Source organism: Henckelia pumila, chromosome 1 (genome assembly GCF_033568475.1).
Source record: "Henckelia pumila isolate YLH828 chromosome 1, ASM3356847v2, whole genome shotgun sequence".
Lineage (NCBI taxonomy): Eukaryota > Viridiplantae > Streptophyta > Magnoliopsida > Lamiales > Gesneriaceae > Henckelia > Henckelia pumila.
In genome coordinates this window covers 107,505,162-107,526,161 of record NC_133120.1, presented here as the reverse complement: position 1 = coordinate 107,526,161, position 21,000 = coordinate 107,505,162, and the positions used below count along the sequence as shown (strand labels likewise).

Sequence of the window (21,000 nt, the reverse complement as noted above, 5' to 3'; positions counted from 1 at the left end):
TTTACTTTATCTGCAAGAAAATAAAGACTAAGTATTTTGGTATTTCAATCTTTTTGGAAACTATAAATTTATCTAATATGACACATTGTCAATTTTGACCTTATCATAATAATTGATTTTACAAAATAAAGTTTTTACTAACTAATGACAAAGTTAAAAATACACAATAAAAATATAATTATTTAGTTCAATGGGTCCTTACGCAAATTAAAATATATAAAATTTTTTGTTAAAAAAATATGTCATTTCATCTACAAACAAATAAAAACTAAAGTATTTTGGTGTTTTAATCTTTTAGGAAACTGGATAAGTATTTAATTTAATTAAAATTTGTATGAAAAAAATATGTTAACTTTATCTACAAGAAAATAAAAACTAAAGTATTTCGATATTTTAATCTTTTTGAAAACTGAAACCTTATCTAATATGCACACATTGTCAATTTTTACCTTATCATAATAATTGATTTTATAAAAGTATCCTCATAGAATTTATCAAGTGTGTAATAACCAATGACAAAGTTGAAAATACACAATGAAAATATAATTATTTAGTTCAATAGGTCCTTACGCAAATTAAAATACACAAGATTTTTTGTTAAAAAAAATATGTAATTCCATCTACAAACAAATAAAAACTAAAGTATTTTGGTGTTTCAATATTTTAGGAAATTGGATAAGTATTTAATTTAATTAAATTTTTTGTGAAAAAAATATGTTAAATTTATCTATAAGAAAATAAAAACAAAAGTATTTTGGTATTTCGATCTTTTTGGAAACTGAAACCTTATCTAATATGCACACATTGTCAATTTTGACCTTATCATTATAATTGATTTTACAAAAGTATCCTCATAGAATTTATCGAGTGTGTACTAACAAAAGACAAAGTTGAAAATACACAATAAAAAACTTTAACCTTGGTTTACAATTTTATAATTGATGATATAGATATAGATATAGATAAGTAAAAAGACAAAGTTGTAGATTCACAATTGTAAAACTTTTAGACAGAGATAGATAATAGATTAAGCAATAGTGTCTTTCAAACTTCCGATAAAAAGTGTAAATCTAAATCGAAAAAAGCAAACATAAATCAAATTCAAAATCTAATTTTAAAAAATCAAAGTCGTTGAATCCTCATTTGAAAAGTGTTTAAATGTGGCAGCATCAACAAATCCCTAAATCACATTGATGTTCAACCTTTGGATAAAATTTTAAAAACCGCAAATCTAAATCAAGAAACCAAACACAAGATCGAACAAGAAACCTAAATTCCCCAGCGTTGCGGGTTCGATCCTCGTGTGGAGCATATTCCTCATTGAAATATTTGGGTAATGCTCTGAGGGTTGGACCATGTTGTTCCCTCCCTCGGGTCCCTGCTTACTCGTGCACATCCCTCGATTTAACCCCCGCATGAGTCAATGGGCCTCTGACTCATGTGGGATGGGGTGCCCTTCGGGGTCAACCCTTTTTAGAGAAACCTAAATTTAAACCAAATCCATTGGAAAAATCGAAATTTTATTAGATTGATGATTTTATATATATTTTTATTCTTGTATATTTTGTTAAATTATATTTAGTGAATGAAGAATTGAATAATTTTTAGTTGTGTTGTTTTTTTTAATTTAATTCATTCAGATTTTATATTTAACGGTTTTACTCATAAATTATCTAAAAAATAAGATAGTATATTCTAAAGATATTTTTATTATTAAATTTACATAATTGTCAAAATCGAAATAACAAATCCATTTTGACAGAAAACTGAATCGAACTAAAGGAAAATGATTGAATATCAAATTATGCATTTCTCAAATTGTAATAAAAACCGAAAACTGAATTGAACCAACCGATGAACACTCTAAGTTATACTCATCCATAATTACATGTGACTTTAAAATTACAAAAACTATATCAAATACAATTTAATTGAAATAAGTATTTTAAAAGTACATTTAAGATAGTTTAATAATTTGAAAGCTAATGTATAGTCACGTGTGTAACCTTTATTTTACTTTCAAATCATAATTATTGGATAAAAAAATTTATTTACGCGAGATCTATAGCATCAATGCTCGTGGAACAACTTTGATTTAATTCTTAGAAAAAAAAAGAATTGATAAAAAGTTTAATGGATTTTGGATTCGGGTTCAGATTTCCCTCTCTAGATCTGTCTCATTGTCATCTTTGTCTGAAGGGTACCGATTATCGAAAATGGGCTAATGGACCCACATGATTTTGGGTCAATCAAAGCCCAACCCCTCTGTAGCTTCGAAATGCGATCTATGACGTACAAAAGAGTTCCAACTGGCATAAAAAAAGTTGTATCACTATTGCAGCTCTTTACTTTAGTTAAGACCAATAAAACAGCGCAGTAATATGAGATGAGGAAATTGAAAGATTAAAAATCATTCCTTAAGTTAACTGAAATCAGTTACAAATAAATCAGGTACAAACTCAATCAATTATTACAGTTCAGTGATGCAAACATGTCTGCACAACAAATCTTGGATCACAAATTAGCATAATGTTACAACAGAAAAGGTACAACGAACTGTTTAACTCCCCAGTCTCACTGATTCATCGTCTACTGAAGGCAGCAAAGAGAAGAATTTCGGTGGTAAGGTCATGAGCGGTTCATCTCCGCTTACCTTATGGTACGCCATACCGAGTGCATATCCTAAGGCCCGTGCCACAGGGACGGACACCGCATTTCCTATTTGACAGTATCTTTCTTTAATGGTACCACAGAATCTGTAAAAATCTGGGAAGCCCTGTAATCTTGCGCATTCGCGTATAGTTAGAACTCGGTCCTGTTCAGGATGTAAAATGGCCATGCATCGAACGTTAGGAAATGTCACGATGGTTGACACGGTTTCATCCCACCACAGTCTAGCATATGGTCTTTTAGACTTACCCTGTTCGAAATGGAGGGCAAAATCAGGGATTAAAGGCCTACCTGTGGGTAGCATTACTGGCTCTTTTGTTGGATCACGGCGAACCACATTGTCTTTGCCGACAATAAGTCCCGGAAGATCCCGGAAATTTGCTCCTTTCCTGTGTGGGACTTGACAGACACGAAGATAATCGTGCTTACATAGCTGTGAAGGTCGATGGTCATATAAAACATCAGATGATTTTTCTTCTGAATCTGTGGTTGAAACAAGGCCTGCCATTTCTTGTTTAGTCAACCTTATATATCTTTGAAACTCCGTTTCTGGGGGGGTCAGATATGCCATTTCCTCACGGTTCTCATCATCTGTAACAGCTGGGAGATCAGAAATCGAATCACGGAGAACAATAGCATCTTCTAAGCAGGGGTGTTGCCCTTCATCATATCCAACAACGTTCCTCTCAAATTCAATCGGAGGCCAGTATCTAACTACAACATCGTGTGTTGGAAGAGGGAACTGTGGCAGCTTTTCGTTAGGATTTGCACCCCATATGAAAACACGTAACCGAAATTGTGGAAGACCGTAACAGCCAGAGGCTATAGTGCCTAGCCTTGCTTGATATTTCATATCAACCAAACGACTTAACGCATACCTTCCTAGAGACCCATGGTCGAACCTTATTATGTCAACCACATTCTCCATCAGGACATATTTTGGTTTCAAGAACTTCACAATATCCATGAAGACCACTATTTGCCGGTTTCTGTCATCATCCAGAGGGGAATCAAAGTTTCGGTATCGATTATAGCCACTAATGCCTTGACAGGGAGGGCCCCCACAGATAACATCAACATCACCCTGGCATCCGTGGTGGCTTGTCAGATGAATAAAGTTATACTATAAAGAAATAGACACTGCATTGGTATTTTTAACAACAAAAATTGCAGCAAGAAAACAAGACACTCACAGGGAGAGGCAATATTTTGGATTTGAATCCGTTCCTAACAAATTCTTGTATCCGTTCTTGGCAGTTACTGAAACAAGTGAATAAGGAAGGACAAGTGACATTTCAAAGATATGAACTAGCAAATACAAAGATGTGTTAGAGAAATTGTATTGGATATTATCAATATGTTTGGTTTTTATAATCTGACACAGGTATTTTTTAAGGGAGTGTTGTCCACACTCCATTTTTTGTTAACACACTCCACTTTTAAATTGTATACAAATATGGACAATGCTGCCTTTAATTGATTGTTTTATTTTTGGTAAATTCATTAGAAGTTTCAATTTTAAAAATAAGTTATCTAGACATTAAATTTGTTAATATCATAAAATTTAAAATGCACACAAAACAAATCGTGACTTTTATTTTATTTGAATTATTATTTTTTTAAACGTTTTGAAATTAAAGAAGTCATGGTTTGTATTTATTATTTTAATTTGCTTAATTCTATATCTTCTTAATTTTTTATTATAACTTTTAAAAAATTAACATTTTAAATTTATTATAATATATCTAATAAAATAGATATAACGGCTAACAAAAGTTTATTTTTAAATAAAATATTATTTTTATCATATTCATAGTTTATTTTCCCAGTATTAATATTTTTCAAAATAAAAAAAATAATTTAGACAAAAATTAATTTTAATTTTTGTTATCTTTATATTACAAAAATTATTTTTTTTAATCAAGGAAAATATATCATAAAATTTAAAATTTTAAAAAAAATTTAACATTAAATTTTAATATATTTGTATTTTATCTTAAACTTTAATAAAATTATGGTAATCAAAATTATTCAAATCTCAATATTTTATATATTATATTAATATTAATTAATATGAAAAAAATACCAATATTTTGTATAATTAAGATAAAATATATACAATATTAAATTTTAAGACCATTTTTTTTGTTATTATATATATATATTTACTAATAAATAATTGTCACGATATTTAAGAATATTAAATTTTAAATAAAAGTTTAGTTGTTGAAAAATAAAACAAATTAAAAGTTTTTGTATGTGAACTTTTTTAAGGGCAAGATTTTGTTATTTAATGTAAGATATTATAAGGATAATTTTGTCTAACAATAAATTGATTAAGGAACTTAAAGAGTGTAAATAACACTCCCCTTTTCTTAGTCGTAAATTCTATGTTTATAGGGTTGATGAAGTTCTACCGTATGTATTTAGTTAATTTGATTGTATATGAGATATTTCAAAGTGTAAAAATAGTGCATGTGAGATATTTCAAAATGATGATAAATATGGTGCATTATGTTAAAACATAATAAAATAATATTGCATTTTCAGAAACTGGTGATCAAAGTTAAATTAAAAATAATGATTAAATATGATATTTTTAAACATAATTAAAAATATATTATACGCGAAGAGAATAAAACTAGATAACAGTATTTGGTCTTATTTTGGGGACCCAAAAACTAGTAGGAAAATGAATCCAAACAAAGGGATAGTCTTAGAGGCTTACCTCAAGCCTTCAATTGGTTCCCACGTATCTTCATCTGCGCCATACCCCTTCCAACGTACCTTCAAAATTGGATGAAGAAGTATGACTACGATCTATTCAACACGCCACAAGATAGTGAAAAGAAACAGGAAAAAAAAGTGGAGAAAAAACAAAAGACAAAGTTCTCGATTATCGATTATGTCCTCCTTCATTTGTCTCATATAGTTCAGAGGTACTAAATATTATTCATCTACCTCTAAATATATATATATATATATTATTCATCAGTACCTTCAAGTGTATCCCGCATTTTCCGTTTTCACTAGGATCCCCGTAACAAATATCAACCAAATCGGAGACTTCATATTCTTTTGAAGATACTTCTTCATCACATTGCCTCCAATTACCCTCAGCTTCGCCAAGTTCATCTAGTTCATATTTCAGTGTCCTTTCTATATCACAGACGTACAATTTACATAACTGCTCCCATCTCCTCAATAGCTCAAGAAAATTGTCAGCAGATTCATTCCTAACCTGTAAAAAGGTTATTTTAATTCAAATTTGCTGTGCCTTTAGCTAGTAAACAGAACAAACTCCATAAGGTGGAATAGTACAGTGTGATTAACACACCTGTGTTTCTGGATGGTTAAGTTTCAAACTATCACATGCTGATTTGTTGCTGTCAACTGCCCATCTCTGAAAAATCAAGGAAAAAACTACTAAAATTTATAGAATGAACTGAAAAACAGAATAACCTTATATGGTACAGAGTCTATCCAATATTCACCGTCACAAGATTAACACCAGAAAGCTTTGCACCAACACAAAGACCAGTCGACATTCCACCACATCCCGAGTATAGATCAAGCAAAGCTAATTGTGGTTTAGAAGATTGAAAACCGGGCAAAACCTCAAATGGCGTCAGTATAATGGGTTTGTCGTCAAGGCACATGCTTCTCAACGAGCATGAATCATAGTTCTCTGTTTCTGAATTGTAGATTGATACATGATAATTAAATAATCGAAGAGGTACATGTAATAAATTTTGGCCAAGAAAAGGCATAAACCATTTGGTGGTAAATTCACATCAAACAACAGGAACACATTCTACATAACACATTCTTCTTATAGTTCGAAGACAGTTTCTACTCTGAGAATGTAGAAAAAAACACAATCTTAACCAAAGCACTGACCAGTAACCAGAGTTCGGAATGATGAATAGTCCACACAGTACTCCATATCATAATAAAATGCAGCCGATCGAATGGGATTTGATTTTAGGCATTGCTGAGGAATAGAAAGGCAGCAGGTCATCAAAGAGTAGAAGATGCAAAATCAATCGAAATTATAAAGGACAAGAAACAAGAATGTACAGGAAGTTCGAGAAGACAGAAAGCAGATAGGAAAAAAAGGTAAATTTTTTACTCTTAAAAGTGAAACATACCGTAGGTGGTATTTTTACGACATTGACTTTTGAAATAATGCAATCTAATATGTTGTCATTCATTATGGTGGAATAGAATAAACGCCTCTTGTCGTGCGACGATGAAACATCTTTCAGGACCTGACGAGCAGAAATATATAAATATATTATAAAAATGAACCCTGTGTTACACACACAAAAAATCATGGATAACATTATCCCAACCACCGACCGTATCTTCTGCCCTGTAAAACCATTGTACCCTAAAGTATTCTTCTCCCTCTGTCGTTCTGAAAAATTCCAAGATCCTGCCGACGTGTTTTCCTTCTCCCTCACCCTGAAGAAGTTGCTAGGACGTCAATCTTGCAATGTTAAAGCAGTTGTGCATTTAGTATTGTCATAGGAGGCTCATATCTAAAGCTAGGACTAATAACAATTACCAAAAATCACCAATGATTACAACCAAGAGGCTTCTAGTAGAATACAATTCCAGTCTAGATATTCAGACAATGCAAAAAATTTTTTTGAAAAATGGGTAAAGAAATGTATACACAGAAGAATGAAGCTTGGATGACATTATCAGACAAGTACTTAAGTAAATTACCTTTACATACACACAATCTCCAATGTTTAGAATAGTGCAACCAACTTTGGCCTGAGCGTAATGGCAATCCACGTTCAATATAATTTCATCTTCTTCGCCGGCACTATAGGCATGAAGATGAAATTAGTAAAACGCAAAGCCAAACTGAAAATGTGAAACATGGTGAATTAGGGTCACAACATGTTACCACCAGAAGTTCTTAGGGTTCACTCACTTAATTTTCCAACCTTCTCGACCTCTTTGCTGGCTCTGCAAAGTAAAAAAATCTATCAATGTCAGAGATGGTAACATAAATTGCTTCATATTCATACGGACCCATGCAGCAAATGAAGAAGAAGTAGAAAATCGAAAACTCTGTCAAACTAAAATTATAATAATAACAATGAGGGGTGAAATCGCGTATCCATTATGGCAAATAAGCCTGAGGTGAGTCAGGTGAGCTTTTTATTTATTTATATGTTTAAGCTTCTTAGATAAAACGTTCACTTTCTTACCTTATTGTTAAGTTTAGTTTATAATACTTTGAGAGACTCACGATTTTCTACTTTGATATTATTTATGACACGGCTAGAGCCTGTGCTAGCTTACTTTCTTCTCATGTAACCCATTATTCCATCTGAATACACCCCTCACATCATCAAATGAAGAAGGAAAATGTAGCAATCTGATTAAACCCATAGAGAAACAGGAAACAATGATATTGAAATCTTTCACAAGCACTCCCGGATGCATCCAAATGTCAGAAGACTGACATTATTGTATACTCTGCTGCGTTTCACAGTATATTCCCTCTTTGTATAAAATTTCCAGAATAACCCAAGAACTATGCATATAATGACTGCCAAAAATTGAGCATATGAATAAATAGAATATGAGATGCTTCAAACAACCACAAATATAAGTAGCAATAGTTTAGTTCATATAGTACTTCCAAAGCGGATTATTCCTCTAGCAAAATAAAAAATCACTCACCTTTAGTTCATATCGCCACCGCCACCTTTTCCGAGCTTCTTCTTCTGGAATCGGCTTGCCCACAAACGTACATACAATTATCTTTTGATTTCCCACCTTTTTCCCTAACTCTCCATTCTTTTCTGAGCATTGTTCTTTCTTGGAACTATGCATTTCAATTTGCATCAGTTTTTCACCGGAGCTTCCATTGGCATCCACTTTCAGTTGAATATTTCTAGACCTAAAGCACTTAATAGTCACTTCTGAATCACATTTATTCAAATCCATGTACTTGAAAGCATCAGTCAATTCAATCAAATCAATTGAAGCACAATTCTCCATCCCATCTTGCATACTAACTGTTGTTGATTTTAAGGGAGAGTTCTCTATGAAAGAAGCTCTTTTCTTTGTGGAAGGAATGTCAGGAATGAAAAGCGTCTCAACTTTCAAGCTTCCACCAGAAACGTCCTCATTAAACCTCGGAGAGGTCTCTAAACCACGTTTCACACTGCTGTATTCTGCAGCTAAAGGACAATCAATCAAATTATACTCTTTAGTTTGAGACTGTAAATCCCCATTTCTCTTCAAACTTTTTTGCTCCTCCTTTGTCTTTTTTCCCACGTTAACTTGAACGTTCTTTGATTTTAAGCGCTTCTCTGCAGAAGCACTTTTCTGCACTACAGGTGGCTCAATATTAACAGCAGGATTTAACCTAGGGGACTTCCTATGGCTTCTGTCCAAAGATTTGTTTTCCGCACTCCGGGGTGATTGAATTAAAGGGTATTTTATTTTTCGAGATCTTAAGCTCTTCTCATTCATGCTGAAACCATCACCATTTGTTTTCTTGAAACCACTTTTCTCCACAACATCTTTCCCATTCCACACATGCACTACCGAAGTTCTTGATCTTAAGCACTTAGTACTCAAATTACCTTCACTCAAAGACCCCGAACCAGGCTCAGGCAATGCAAGTAATTCACACTCTGAAGTCCCCTTTTTACACGCACTCAATCTCCACAAACTTCGATCATCAAAACCCACTCTCCCCTTCTTCAAAACTGGACCCGCATCAGCTTCCTTACCCATAGAACGGCAACTTTTCACAATCTTGACATTCCCCGAGGTCAGCGCCGGGCCTGAAGAAGAAGGAGAAAATCTAGGAGACCTTCTCAATTGAGATGAATCAACAACCTTGACATTCCCCGAAGTCAAAGCCGGGACTGAAGATGACGAAGAAGAAGAAAATCTAGGAGACTTTCTCAATTTAGATAAATCCAAAGAATCTGGACTCCTGCTTCCGCTTATCTCTTCAATTGGCGATCTGTACTTATTGGCAGTAAACCTTGACGATCTGCGAACAGAATTATCCTCATCCAGAAAAGGAACGAGGACTCTCAAAGGCTGGGGATCGATAACATGCAATGACAGAGCCAACATAGCAGCTGCATTTGCATCAGCTGGTGTGGATATGAATTTAGTTGAGGAAGAACGTCTCGGAGATTTCCTTGATTGGGACTTGTGGTGGAATGCTGCTTCTCTATCCATAATCGCCGCCGCCGCCGCCGCCGGAGCGTGAAGCTGAGGCCGCGGAGCGCGAGGATTGAGATTGGATCTCAAGAGTCGAGAGAACTTGAACTGCTTCTCCAGCTATTTAAATCTTCCAACGTCAAATATTATATAACCATATCCACATTTTTTTTCCAGCTTTCTCCAACAAAACAATAAATAGTAACGAATATCTTTAAAATAAATATCTACCTTCTATTAAAAACCAAGATAATCTTATATGTACATTAGACATGGTTTGGTTTGAGTGATAGAATAAGCAACACATAGATAAGTAATATAATGTAAATTAAAAATAAATAAAAAATAATAGTTAATACATTATTTGATTTGATGGATATATTATAATTTATTTGATTTAATTGATGTAAAATTAATAATTAATAGATGGATAAATACTATGACGAAAATAACGCGAAATTAAATGGAATAAGGTACATAGATTAATAATACATCAAACCAAACAATGCCGAGTCTTATATAAAGTTTATAAGTCTTATTAAATTAAGAAAGTATCTCAATTTTTTTTTTAAAATTTCCTTTTTTTCAACCTACAATTCTTTGTCTTGCTCAAAAAATTTTTTCGTTAAAATATAATTATTTTTTATTTTATTACTTATTTATAAAATTAATTTTACCGTGTTCAACAAAAATCATTATTTTATAAAATTTTATAAAAATAATTATTAAAATATATATAATTTTTTACTGAGTTAAAAAAATTGCTTATTTTTTATAGTAAATATATTTTAAAATTTTTAATATAAACGAGATTTTATTATTATGTATTTAAATTAAAATATATTTATTATTATGGGTAATAATTAATATTTTTTTAAAAAAACAAATCGTGTAGGTTTGGGAGGATTGGGTTAGTCGAGTTTGGGTCGGTCGCTATTGATTTATTCGGGTTTGGTTTGAGAAATTTTTTAATTTTTTTTACTTATTTATAGAATTAAAAAATATTTACTATATTTTTATATATTGTATGTTTGAAAAAAAATTATTGTATATTATATCATAGATTTTCAACGTGTAATAATTATTTTGTAAAAAATTGATTTTTGAAAATAATTTGTATTTTCTGAAGTAAGTATATTTTATATTTCATACAATTAAACTTTCAAATTTAAATTATATAAAATTATATAAGGGAGATTTTGTTATTATGTATTTACATCAATATATATTGATTATTATTATGTGTATTTAATTATTTAGTTAAAAATAAAAAATCAAATATTTTGGGTCCAACCCGAACTTCAAAACCTCAATCTTAATCCGATAATTTTTTTGTTAACTCGGTTTGAGTTTAATTTTGACACCCGTAAAACTGCACAATAAATAATAAAATAAATAATAATAATATTTTCGTTGAGAGTTTTTTTGAGCAAGACAAACGATTGAAAAAAGTTATTTTAAAAGAATTTTGATATACTTTTCTAATTTATAGGACGTGTAACCCTCTATGTAAGGATATATATACACATAGCATTATCTTATTTAAACTAATAAACGTGACACACACGTTATATGTGTTTAAAATATAACAAACGCGTGTGCTTTAATATATAATGGCTAATGTTATGAGTTGAACTTGTGTACTGCGTTTTTATTTTTAAATTTGTTTTAGCTATGTTAGTTTAAATTTACATTTAATTGGTTGTTATTTTAATTGACATGGAAACTCAAAAATATTACAAGAAAACCAAATTCAGACATATAGGTAGAGTTGTCAAAATGGGCCGGTCCTCGCAACCTACCATTAGAGGGGCGGGTTAGCCCACCTTTTAGGAGGATTGGAAAACAACAACTCAATCCCCCTATTTAAGTGGCGGGACAGGCCAATTCAGCGGACCTACTTGTAATTTGACGGGTTTTGGCAGGCCAACCCGCAACCCACCATTAAGCGGGGCGGACCGGCCCACCTTTTAGATGTGTTGAGAAAATGTCAACTCAACCCACTTATTTTATATGGTGGGATGGGCCAACCTAACCCGTTTTAACACATCTACATATAGGTTCATCTTAAATGAGTAAAAACTTTATTTCAAAAAAAAATAATAATAATAACAAAAAGTAAAAACATAAACTTTTTTTTTGGTGCACTTTTTTCTTTACCTAAAATAACTTCAATTGCTTTAAACTTAAATCTTTTCATCCATCCTATTTAGGGGTGGATCAGTATGGTATACCGAGATTTTCAACAAATACCGTATACCGTATCAAAATATTCGGTATTGAAAAATATGATACCGATACCGTACCAAAAATTTGGTATACCGAAACGTCGCTATACCGAATGTTTGGTACGATATAAATTTCAAACCGATACCGTACCGAAATATCGGTATATCAAAATTTCGGTACGTTACCGATAATATACCGTTCATACCGAAATTATATATAAATGTGTTCATCTTCTTTCGGTACGTTACCGGTAAGGCGATAATATACCGTGCATACCGAAATTGATTGAACCCAATACAAAATTATTATTATAATTTTTAATATAAATGATTTTTTCGGTATATCGAAATACCGAAAATATTTTAGTGTCATACCGATACCGATATCGAATTTTTCGGTATACCATCAAATTCGGCATATGATGTATTTTTCGATACGATAAATGCGGCCGTATACCAGAGTTTTCGGTATTTTACCCCAGCCCTAATCCCATTATAGACTTCATTAATTTTTTTAGTAAACTTTGTTTTTCCAATGATGTTTTAATGTGTGTGTAAAACGAAAGACAATCTTATACATTTGAGACAAACAAATACAATTGAAAACTTAGAAAATTTTCATACCACAATCACACAACAAATGATCAAGGCTTCACGCATCATAGTTTGTGCATCCAATTACATTAATTCATCATCTATCAATGTACGTACGTACGTAGCTAACAAAAAATATATTTATGTTTTACATTTTGCATGAAATATTGGCAAAATGTGTACATGCATATGTGTATGAATTCCGATCAGTTAGCATAGTACCCTTTGATGACTCCACCTCTAGTAAGTGACTCATAATTGGGATCATAGTCGTAACTCGACCAATTTCCCCACTTTGGCTCGAAACGGTATGCGTTGTCCTCGTCGAACTTCCAATCGCACGTCTCATATTTCTCGTCGCTACATTGGTAGTCGTATTTGAACACGACAAAGTTTCCCATGTTGGTGGAGCAGTTGAACATGGTCGCGGAGGGATAGAAGGTGCGTATGCTGATGTTGAATTCGTACGTCTGCCACGACCTCAGGTGAATAACGTTGAAGCTATCTTCGAATGAAAAACAGCGAAGGCTGAGATAGTTCTTGTGGACGTTGGTTATCACGATCATCTTCTCGTTTTTCTTGGCGGTCGTCCGGGTGGAAAGCAGGAGGAGGAAGAAGGCGGCGACGATGAGGGGGAGAAAGATGGTGGCACGTGTGTTGGCTGCCAAGTGATTCATGGCGGCGGTACGTGCCTCTGTCCTTCCTCGGAGATTTTGTGTTGGCTCCCTAGTTTTCACAGTTTGGATTATTTATTTATTTTTTTATAATGAGATGATCAGATTTTTTTTTTTAATATTGAGAGATGTTTATGACATTGTTAATAAGAACAACATTCGTTTGTTCATGAAATTTCACAACATTATGGCGAAATGTAAGGAATTTATTGTGTTGCTGGAAGGGAGAAAATGAAATGCCTCCAAGTTGTTGAAATGCAAATTCATTAACATGTAAAAGGCAAAAACAAGAATTTGATGTGTTATTCTCCCAATCATCACAAGGTACAAACACGCATACATATCAAATTAGATAAGAAATTGATTTGTATTCTTCCCGAAACAATTAATACCAGTAAACCAAAAGAACATTAAAAACTTCAAGAAATCGTACCTCCTTTTCTAGGAGCACCGGATTGACCCTTTTTTTATGATTTACATTTTTTTTTTCCTCCAAAGAGAATTTTAAAATAAATTTCACTGGAAACCCCTTAAAGGGGGAAACGATTGGTCTAATTAAAAGATCGAATCTTTCCTTATTTGACTATTTTAAAGGTTTTTATTTAGCATTCTTGGACTACAAATTCTTTTTTTTTTTATTTAAAAAAAACTACAAATTCTTGTTTTCTTTACCCTTTTTTTAGGTAAATTATTGGTTGTGTATGTTTACGTTTCGATCTCTAATTGGATTGAGAATTTTAGCGAAAATTTTAGAAAACAAAAATCATGTTAGATTTTGTTTGTCAAAAAGATCATTATTTTGTTTGATGTCAAATCATATTCTAAATTGTTAAATAAAACTATTATAATGTTTTATTATAATATATTTTTTGTTGCCGTATGATATATGAGTAGGTTTTCTTTGATACGGTGTCACAAATATTTATTCATGAGACTGATCAATCAGATCTATATATAGATTAAAAAGTAATATTACTTTTTCATGAGTCAATATGATCTGGATAACAAAATTAACATGTAAAAGGGTTTGATGAGAGTTTTGTATATATATTAGTATAATATTTTTGGAAAATAGTGAAAAAAATTCAACCAAAAACAATGATCATGTTGGGATGCACGGAGCATGAAAAATGGGCTTTTGGCAAAAATACATGTATTAAAGAGAAGTCTTTTGTGATATATATACACATATTTTTATCTTTGAAATATGTTAATTTTGTTAATATTTATAATAAAAATTAAAAATTTTAATGGATGATCCAAATAAGATATTTTTCTCACAAAATTGATCTCTGAGACCGTATCATTAAAGATTTTATGTGTAATAAATTATAATATTCAATTTTTTTTTTGAAAATATATAATATTCAATTTTACTTTGAGTACAAGGGGAAAAATATAAAAAAGAACCTTAATTTTTGTTGTGAAGAATCATTATGGAAAATCAACTATATAAAATTACTATTCTACCCATCATTGGGGATCCAGAGACGTGTGATGATCGATCAGTATTAATAACGCAATTAAAATATATTTCATATTCATTCATATAATCATTTTGTTTATCAATGCCTAATATACGTGTAATTCAACTTCCAAGAGATTTGAATTTTTTACGAACGTGTCGGATAGGAGATTCTATGTTATATCAAAGAAACAATTTTAATGCGAAAACCTACTCATGATATATCATGCGGTAACAAAAAAATATTATAATAAAACATTATAATAATAGTTTATTTAACAATAATTGCAGATAAAGAATAATGGTCCATATCTGCATATGTTCCCTTCTTGTGGCAAATAATGAACATTAATGCAATTGATTGAAATGGTCCATCTGCATGTTCCCTTCTTCTTCTTGTTGCAAATAGTGAACATGAATGCAATTGATTTAAACATGAGATGTTGGTCTGTTTCTGGATCCTACCCATGGGATATATGACAATCACTGATGGGTTCAAATCATGTAGATCCCACTGAATTATATGGGACCCACATAATTTAAACAAATAAAATACATACACATGTCCCATGAGTAATATCCATGGAATAAGTTGAAATTTTTCCTGTTTCTGACTTTGTACATTATATGATGTTGAATTTTCCTATCATCTCATGCTATAATATATCTTAGTACGTAATAAGCGCAAGTTATAGCTATACACTTGAAAATTATGTATATATTTGAAAACTAAATTCCAATCTTTCCTTAATTAGGTAATTTCTAAAATTTTAATTAGGTAATTTCTATTAAATTTTAATAGAATAAGTGAAATTTACCTTTTCAAATGTTTTTGTGTGTTTTAGGCAAAGTTCTAAAAAACGCGATACTTGATGAAACGTCGAGATCAAGTTTCAAGTATCACAAGTTTAAACGTGTTTAATAAAAGTTAAAACGTAAAAAAATGTTTTAAGTTTTTATTAAAATTTTAATTATCTATTATCAATATATTGGCTAAATAACACACAAATATAATAATTAATTTAATAGTAACACACAATTTTTAAAAATTTTAAAAGCACAAAAATATCAAAATTATAATTTTTAACAATGCCTATAGTTAAACCACATAAAAAATATTAAATATTACCTAGAACACAAGAATTTTGAAGAAAATAGTTTTGAAAAATATGACCGGATGTATTTATTTGATTTTGAAGAAAATGGTTTTATTTTGAAATTTTTAAATTGATATAATTTATTTAAAAAAAATAAAAAAACTAATTTTTTTTAAAAAAATCACGTTTAATCTCAATTAAACATATTTAATTATGTTTAATATGGTCAACTTAGAATTGACCAATTTTTCCTCATTTTTACCCGAATCTTAGCATTTTCATCATATTTCACGTTTAATCCCCGTTTAATCTCGTTTTTTTTAGAACAATGGTTTTAGGAATTGCTCAACAGTGATTTGAGCTGAATCTTACATTTTTTTCTTGACTATCCACCTGTCGTTCTTTTTTCCCCACTCTGTTTTCATTAGGTTTTTTTTTTTTTTTTTTTTTGTGATTATTGTCATTAGTTTCCAATTGTTGATATTCATGTTTAATGTCAGTTTGGGAATTTGATGTACTTTATTAGTTTCGATTATCTCTTAATGATGTAACTCATTATCAATAATATCCTTACATAATAGTTGAATCCAAAAATATTTTTCTTAATTTTTTTAGTATATAAATATATTTTTCAACCTATTGCTTGAATTACTATGTTGACTGGTGAGAAGAAATTATTCGCTTCGCTTTAGTTTGATTTTGATTCAATTATCACAACAATATTTATTATTTATTGGGTTAATATTGTATATATATACCAGAGTTTATTGATATTGAGGTTTATTCCGATGAACCAATAAAATTTGGTCTAATTATTTTATAATTTAATTAATGATATTCAATAAATATGGAAATGTTGAAGTGAATTTCGAGCTATGAATCTTTATCATAACGATTCAAATGTAACTATGTGATACATTATAATGAAATGAAAAACATACGTGCTGATGATAAATCTTTTTTTGAGAGGATTGATTATAGATCTTGGCATCCCACTTGTTCTTTACCTTTCCTCACAATATTCTCCTCACAGGAGATTAATCCACACAAGTTGCAAAACATTTCCATTGAAAATCAGAATTACATTCACCTTCTCTAAAAATATTATTAAACATGATCTTTATAGCCAACTAGATTACAATAAAAGCAAAATAAAAAATCAATTTAAAAAAAACAGAATTCATACCGTAACAATTTTTTCAAGAATACCAAAAAGAAGAGAGAAGAGGCTAACGACTGCCCCATGTTGGAGGGAACCAATCATTCTTCTTGATCAATTTCTTATTGCAAAAACGTCATAGGGGAATGATGCAAATAGGGGTGGTTTTTCGGTATACTTTACTATAAATATTAGTATGAAAAAATTTATATCGATATCGATAGTAAAATTCCGGAACTTTGGTACGAAAAAAATCCATATTGATATCGTATAGATATCGAAAAAAAAATTCGGTATACCAAAAAAATGTCTGTATATCGAAAAAATTTCGGTACGGTATGCTAAAATTCCGATATTTCGATACGGTATGCCAGCTCGAGACTTCATGCAATCTTAAAACTGTATTAAATGAAAGTAACATTTGTTTCCTTTTAATCAAAACCAATATTCAATTAATTAATATGTCTTCATACTTTTGTTTTAACTATAAATTTATAATATAATCTCACTTGTAGACAATAGAAAAAATAATATCAAACAGTAAAAAAATAATAATATTCAATTTTACTTTGATTACAAGGAAAAAAAATAAAAAAGAACCTTAATTTTTGTTGTGGAGAATCATTATGGAAAATCAACTATATAAAATTACCATAATCTTTTTTTAACGAAGTTGACATCAATCAAACACTTCAAATTGCTAAAAAATAAAATAAAATTACATTTCTAAGCAACTTATTAAATAAACCCCCCAAAAAACAAAGAGAAAAGAAAACTTGAAGAAAAATAACCATCCAAAAGAAAAACAAAGGGGGAAAATGAAGAAAAGAAGAAGAAGCAAAGCTCAAACTTCGATCTTTCTTTGAGTTGGATCCTCCATTGTAGCTGATCCTTTCGTATAATCACTCCCATCTTCATGTTTATGAAGTGGCGAAGCGTTCTCACTTCTGATCACATGTCCTGCAGCTTTGGCTCCTCTGAGACTGCTAATGTTTCCAAATATTACAATGATCATTCCAATGATTCCGGCACAAAACGACACTCCAAATGTCTTTCCAACGTTTCCAGGCATGCCTGTTGCTAACGCGAACCCCGCGCAAGCTCCCAGAGCTCTAGCCCACGAGAACCACACCGAAAACGCGCCTTCTTTGCCTACCGGTGAGCAGTCCAGCCACAGAACTCTTCCGAATGCGTGCAGCAGTCCTGTCAAGACTTGTAGTGAGTTTGGTGGCATTGGAAGATGCATGATTCTTGAATGCATAAGTTTAGTTTTTTCGTGAGTTGTTACGATCCTGCCTCGACTTCTAAAGAAAGCAGTTATGGGGTGTGCTTGGTTGTGTATAGGTGAGTCATAGATGTAATAAGATGTATAAGAACAAACCTGCTGAACTTCCTTGGATGGCAGCAAAAAGAAGGATGCTGCCTGTGCTCCAAATGCTCGTCTTATAATAGAATCCGAACCCTGAAGTGAACGTCGATAGTATGAACCCGAGAAGCTGCATTTTCTCAGCATCCGCCCTCATGAATTGCTGTAGTGGATGTGCCAAAGGGAGAGACAACAAAGGGCACACGAAATATGCTAACCAAAGATACAAAATACTCTCAGTTTTTATACATAGATACCCTATTGCATAGAGCAACCCTCCCGCGAAAACGCATGTTGTGGTGAAAGATGAGAGGAAAACTCCTGCAAGACTCCCTGCTGCTTGAGGGTATTTGAAAATCGACACGACGTGGATCAGGGGATTTGAATTCGATAGTGAGTCAGTGTAACTTGAATTAGCTCTGTTAGTGCTGAAAATGTGGATCATTCCTACACCCCATTTGAGGCCACTGAAAATCGAGACAACCCACAAGGCAGTAAAGTGATCAGATTGGCTAAGCATGTGATATGTGAAAGAAGCCATTATGGCTGCTCCTAAGCATCCTGCTGCGGTGGAGTATAGAGATAGCCAGCTTCCAAATGATCTTCTGTCGGCGAACTGGCGTTTATGGATGGTGGAGCCGGTGAATCCGCGGATCATTAGGCCGAGGTGGCGAGCGTGGGTGGCTCCTACTATGGTGCTTGCTGTCACTATGGCCGCAATGTATGGTGGGAAGATCCAGGACTTCTTGAAGAATCCAGCTGGGAGGCAGAAAAGGGCTCCGATGCCTGCGGATAGAGACGGATCCAGATATTTTCAATATCAAACATGACATCAAACAAATAGTTTCCATACGATGGGATTGCTATAAGAAGATTCAGTAAATTCAGTGTGGGAAAAGTTATTTTTTCGACATAATTTTTTCCTTTAAGAGATTCATACCTGTGGCTGCCCCTGCTATTAGCTGTTGGTTGTGACCATAGTCAAGATTTACTGAAACAAAGCCAAGAATTGGTGCTGAGAGAATGAGTCCTGTGATCCAAGAAATTGAAGTCCATTGGAGTGGGGAGAAATTCAGGCTACCGACGTCAACCGCCCGGTGTACCAGCCCTTCATATCTGTGATTCAGGACATGAAAATTAGTCTTTCTGTCTTCACAAGAGTCTCTCTTGTTAAACCAAACACTAAACAAAAGCATAAAACACCTCGAACTCGGACAGAAACATCAAGAATCACAGAACATCTGTAGTTTGAATGTGTTTTCTTGGAGTGTTCGAAACAAATCAATCATTTCAGACTCCCAAGATCCAGAACCAACACAGATCATTAGCACCATTTTTTTCGAAAAGTTTATTTGCCTGTTCTCTCCTCAAATTCTTGAAACAAAAAAAAAAAGCCTCTGAAAGTTAACTACTTTCCATAATAACTTACAGTTGCATTTCATTCTGCTTGCACTTCAAACCCTTGTGGCTCTTCAACCAACCTTGATCCGGCTCAGGCGCGCTAGGCACCGTTTGGCTGATGATCAGCGGGAACACGATAGGAATCAAGACCGTATGAACAAAGTAGGAGCACAATCCATACAAATACCAAACAAGAACTTCTCCCCTAGTTGGCTTCTCTTCTATTCCTCCATACGCTTTATACATATCCGCACCTCTCTGAATTTTCATCCCCACGTTCTGAACATCAGGTGTCGCCATATCTACCTCGAAGTCTTTCGACCTTTCTTGAATCTGAGGGCTGGTATCCGCCATTCCTCTCACTCCAAAGCTCACAAGTCTCTATCCGGTATCAACAATGCAGAGGCATCATTGCATCAAAGGGTGTCCTTAAAAACGGTTCTTGAACAGTTGTGCAGAGTGAACAGCTGGTTGTGAAACTTTCGAGACCGCGAAAGACATCGGTTTAATCACTTGTTTTTTACACCTATATGAACAATGAATATTAGAATCATTCTCCTTGTGTCATTAAGTCCCGGTATTGTCAGTTATTGGACAGAAATATATTCACCATAACAAACAACATTTGTCCCATATGATACAAGCAAATAAAATATTCAAGGAACAGTGGAGTCAAGCAAGAACCACTGAAGACAAATAAAAATTGCCAAAACACACACACACACGGGTGTGTGTGGGAAAAAGTAAGCCTTTGAATGCTTCACCATTGCCTAGCAAAAGATGCTGTGCAGGAGTTACCATGGTCTACTGATAAAGCCTATGAAAAATGCACAGAGAATTTAATATTAACCTTGAAAATGCCCACTTGAAGTTGAGTGGTTTGTCTCTTACATAACACAAAACTAGAACATAGATAGGGGTGACTTAACTAGATTCCAAAAGGGTAACCATTATTTTTATTATATATTTTTTTAAAAAAGTAAAGTATTAGCTTTATTAAGCATCTTTTTCTACTAGATTTTTGGATTTGAAATTGGAATAACGTACTATAACTTTAGGCAGCATGACCAACATTTAATCATCTTGAAATTTGAAAATTCAAAAGCGAATTATTATTATATGTATGCAGAAAAC

General features: G+C 32.4%; 2 protein-coding genes across 4 annotated transcripts; both read right to left on the bottom strand.

Moving 5' to 3' along the window:
• Nucleotides 1-2,403: 2,403 nt before the first annotated feature.
• LOC140861717 (DNA (cytosine-5)-methyltransferase 1-like) lies at nt 2,404-10,016 on the bottom strand. The gene is made up of 12 exons (XM_073264750.1): nt 8,377-10,016; nt 7,619-7,653; nt 7,405-7,507; nt 7,033-7,137; nt 6,822-6,941; nt 6,571-6,664; nt 6,165-6,364; nt 6,008-6,073; nt 5,669-5,911; nt 5,399-5,457; nt 3,864-3,930; nt 2,404-3,754 (listed from the first exon to the last, which is right to left on the bottom strand). The coding sequence occupies exons 1-12, from the start codon at nt 9,898-9,900 to the stop codon at nt 2,561-2,563; spliced, it is 3,810 nt and encodes a 1,269-aa protein (XP_073120851.1). The 5' UTR covers nt 9,901-10,016; the 3' UTR covers nt 2,404-2,560.
• A 7,786-nt stretch (nt 10,017-17,802) lies between these two features.
• LOC140875743 (uncharacterized) lies at nt 17,803-20,742 on the bottom strand. 3 transcript variants are annotated; one of them, XM_073279527.1, is made up of 5 exons: nt 20,717-20,742; nt 19,895-20,392; nt 19,406-19,581; nt 18,481-19,251; nt 17,803-18,302 (listed from the first exon to the last, which is right to left on the bottom strand). In XM_073279527.1, exons 2-5 carry the CDS (start codon nt 20,218-20,220, stop codon nt 17,944-17,946), a joined length of 1,632 nt encoding a protein of 543 aa, XP_073135628.1. In that variant the 5' UTR covers nt 20,221-20,392; nt 20,717-20,742; the 3' UTR covers nt 17,803-17,943. The 3 variants fall into 3 exon arrangements, with proteins under 3 accessions (XP_073135628.1, XP_073135627.1, XP_073135625.1); XM_073279526.1 differs by lacking the exon at nt 20,717-20,742 and adding an exon at nt 20,631-20,716; XM_073279524.1 differs by lacking the exon at nt 20,717-20,742 and adding an exon at nt 20,477-20,701.
• Between the last annotated feature and the right edge of the window lie 258 nt (nt 20,743-21,000).

Excerpts from the sequence above, each read along its gene's own strand:
- LOC140861717 (XM_073264750.1), bottom strand. The coding sequence starts at position 9,900 with ATGGATAGAGAAGCAGCATTCCACCACAAGTCCCAATCAAGGAAATCT. Across the intron at positions 6,942-7,032 it reads TTTACAGGGCAGAAGATACG|GTCCTGAAAGATGTTTCATC; the intron begins GTCGGTGGTTGG and ends TCTGCTCGTCAG. Across the intron at positions 5,912-6,007 it reads TTAACCATCCAGAAACACAG|GTTAGGAATGAATCTGCTGA; the intron begins GTGTGTTAATCA and ends ACCTTTTTACAG.
- LOC140875743 (XM_073279527.1), bottom strand. The coding sequence starts at position 20,220 with ATGGCGGATACCAGCCCTCAGATTCAAGAAAGGTCGAAAGACTTCGAG. Across the intron at positions 19,252-19,405 it reads AATAGCAGGGGCAGCCACAG|GCATCGGAGCCCTTTTCTGC; the intron begins GTATGAATCTCT and ends CTCTATCCGCAG. Across the intron at positions 18,303-18,480 it reads CATCCAAGGAAGTTCAGCAG|GACTGCTGCACGCATTCGGA; the intron begins GTTTGTTCTTAT and ends AAGTCTTGACAG.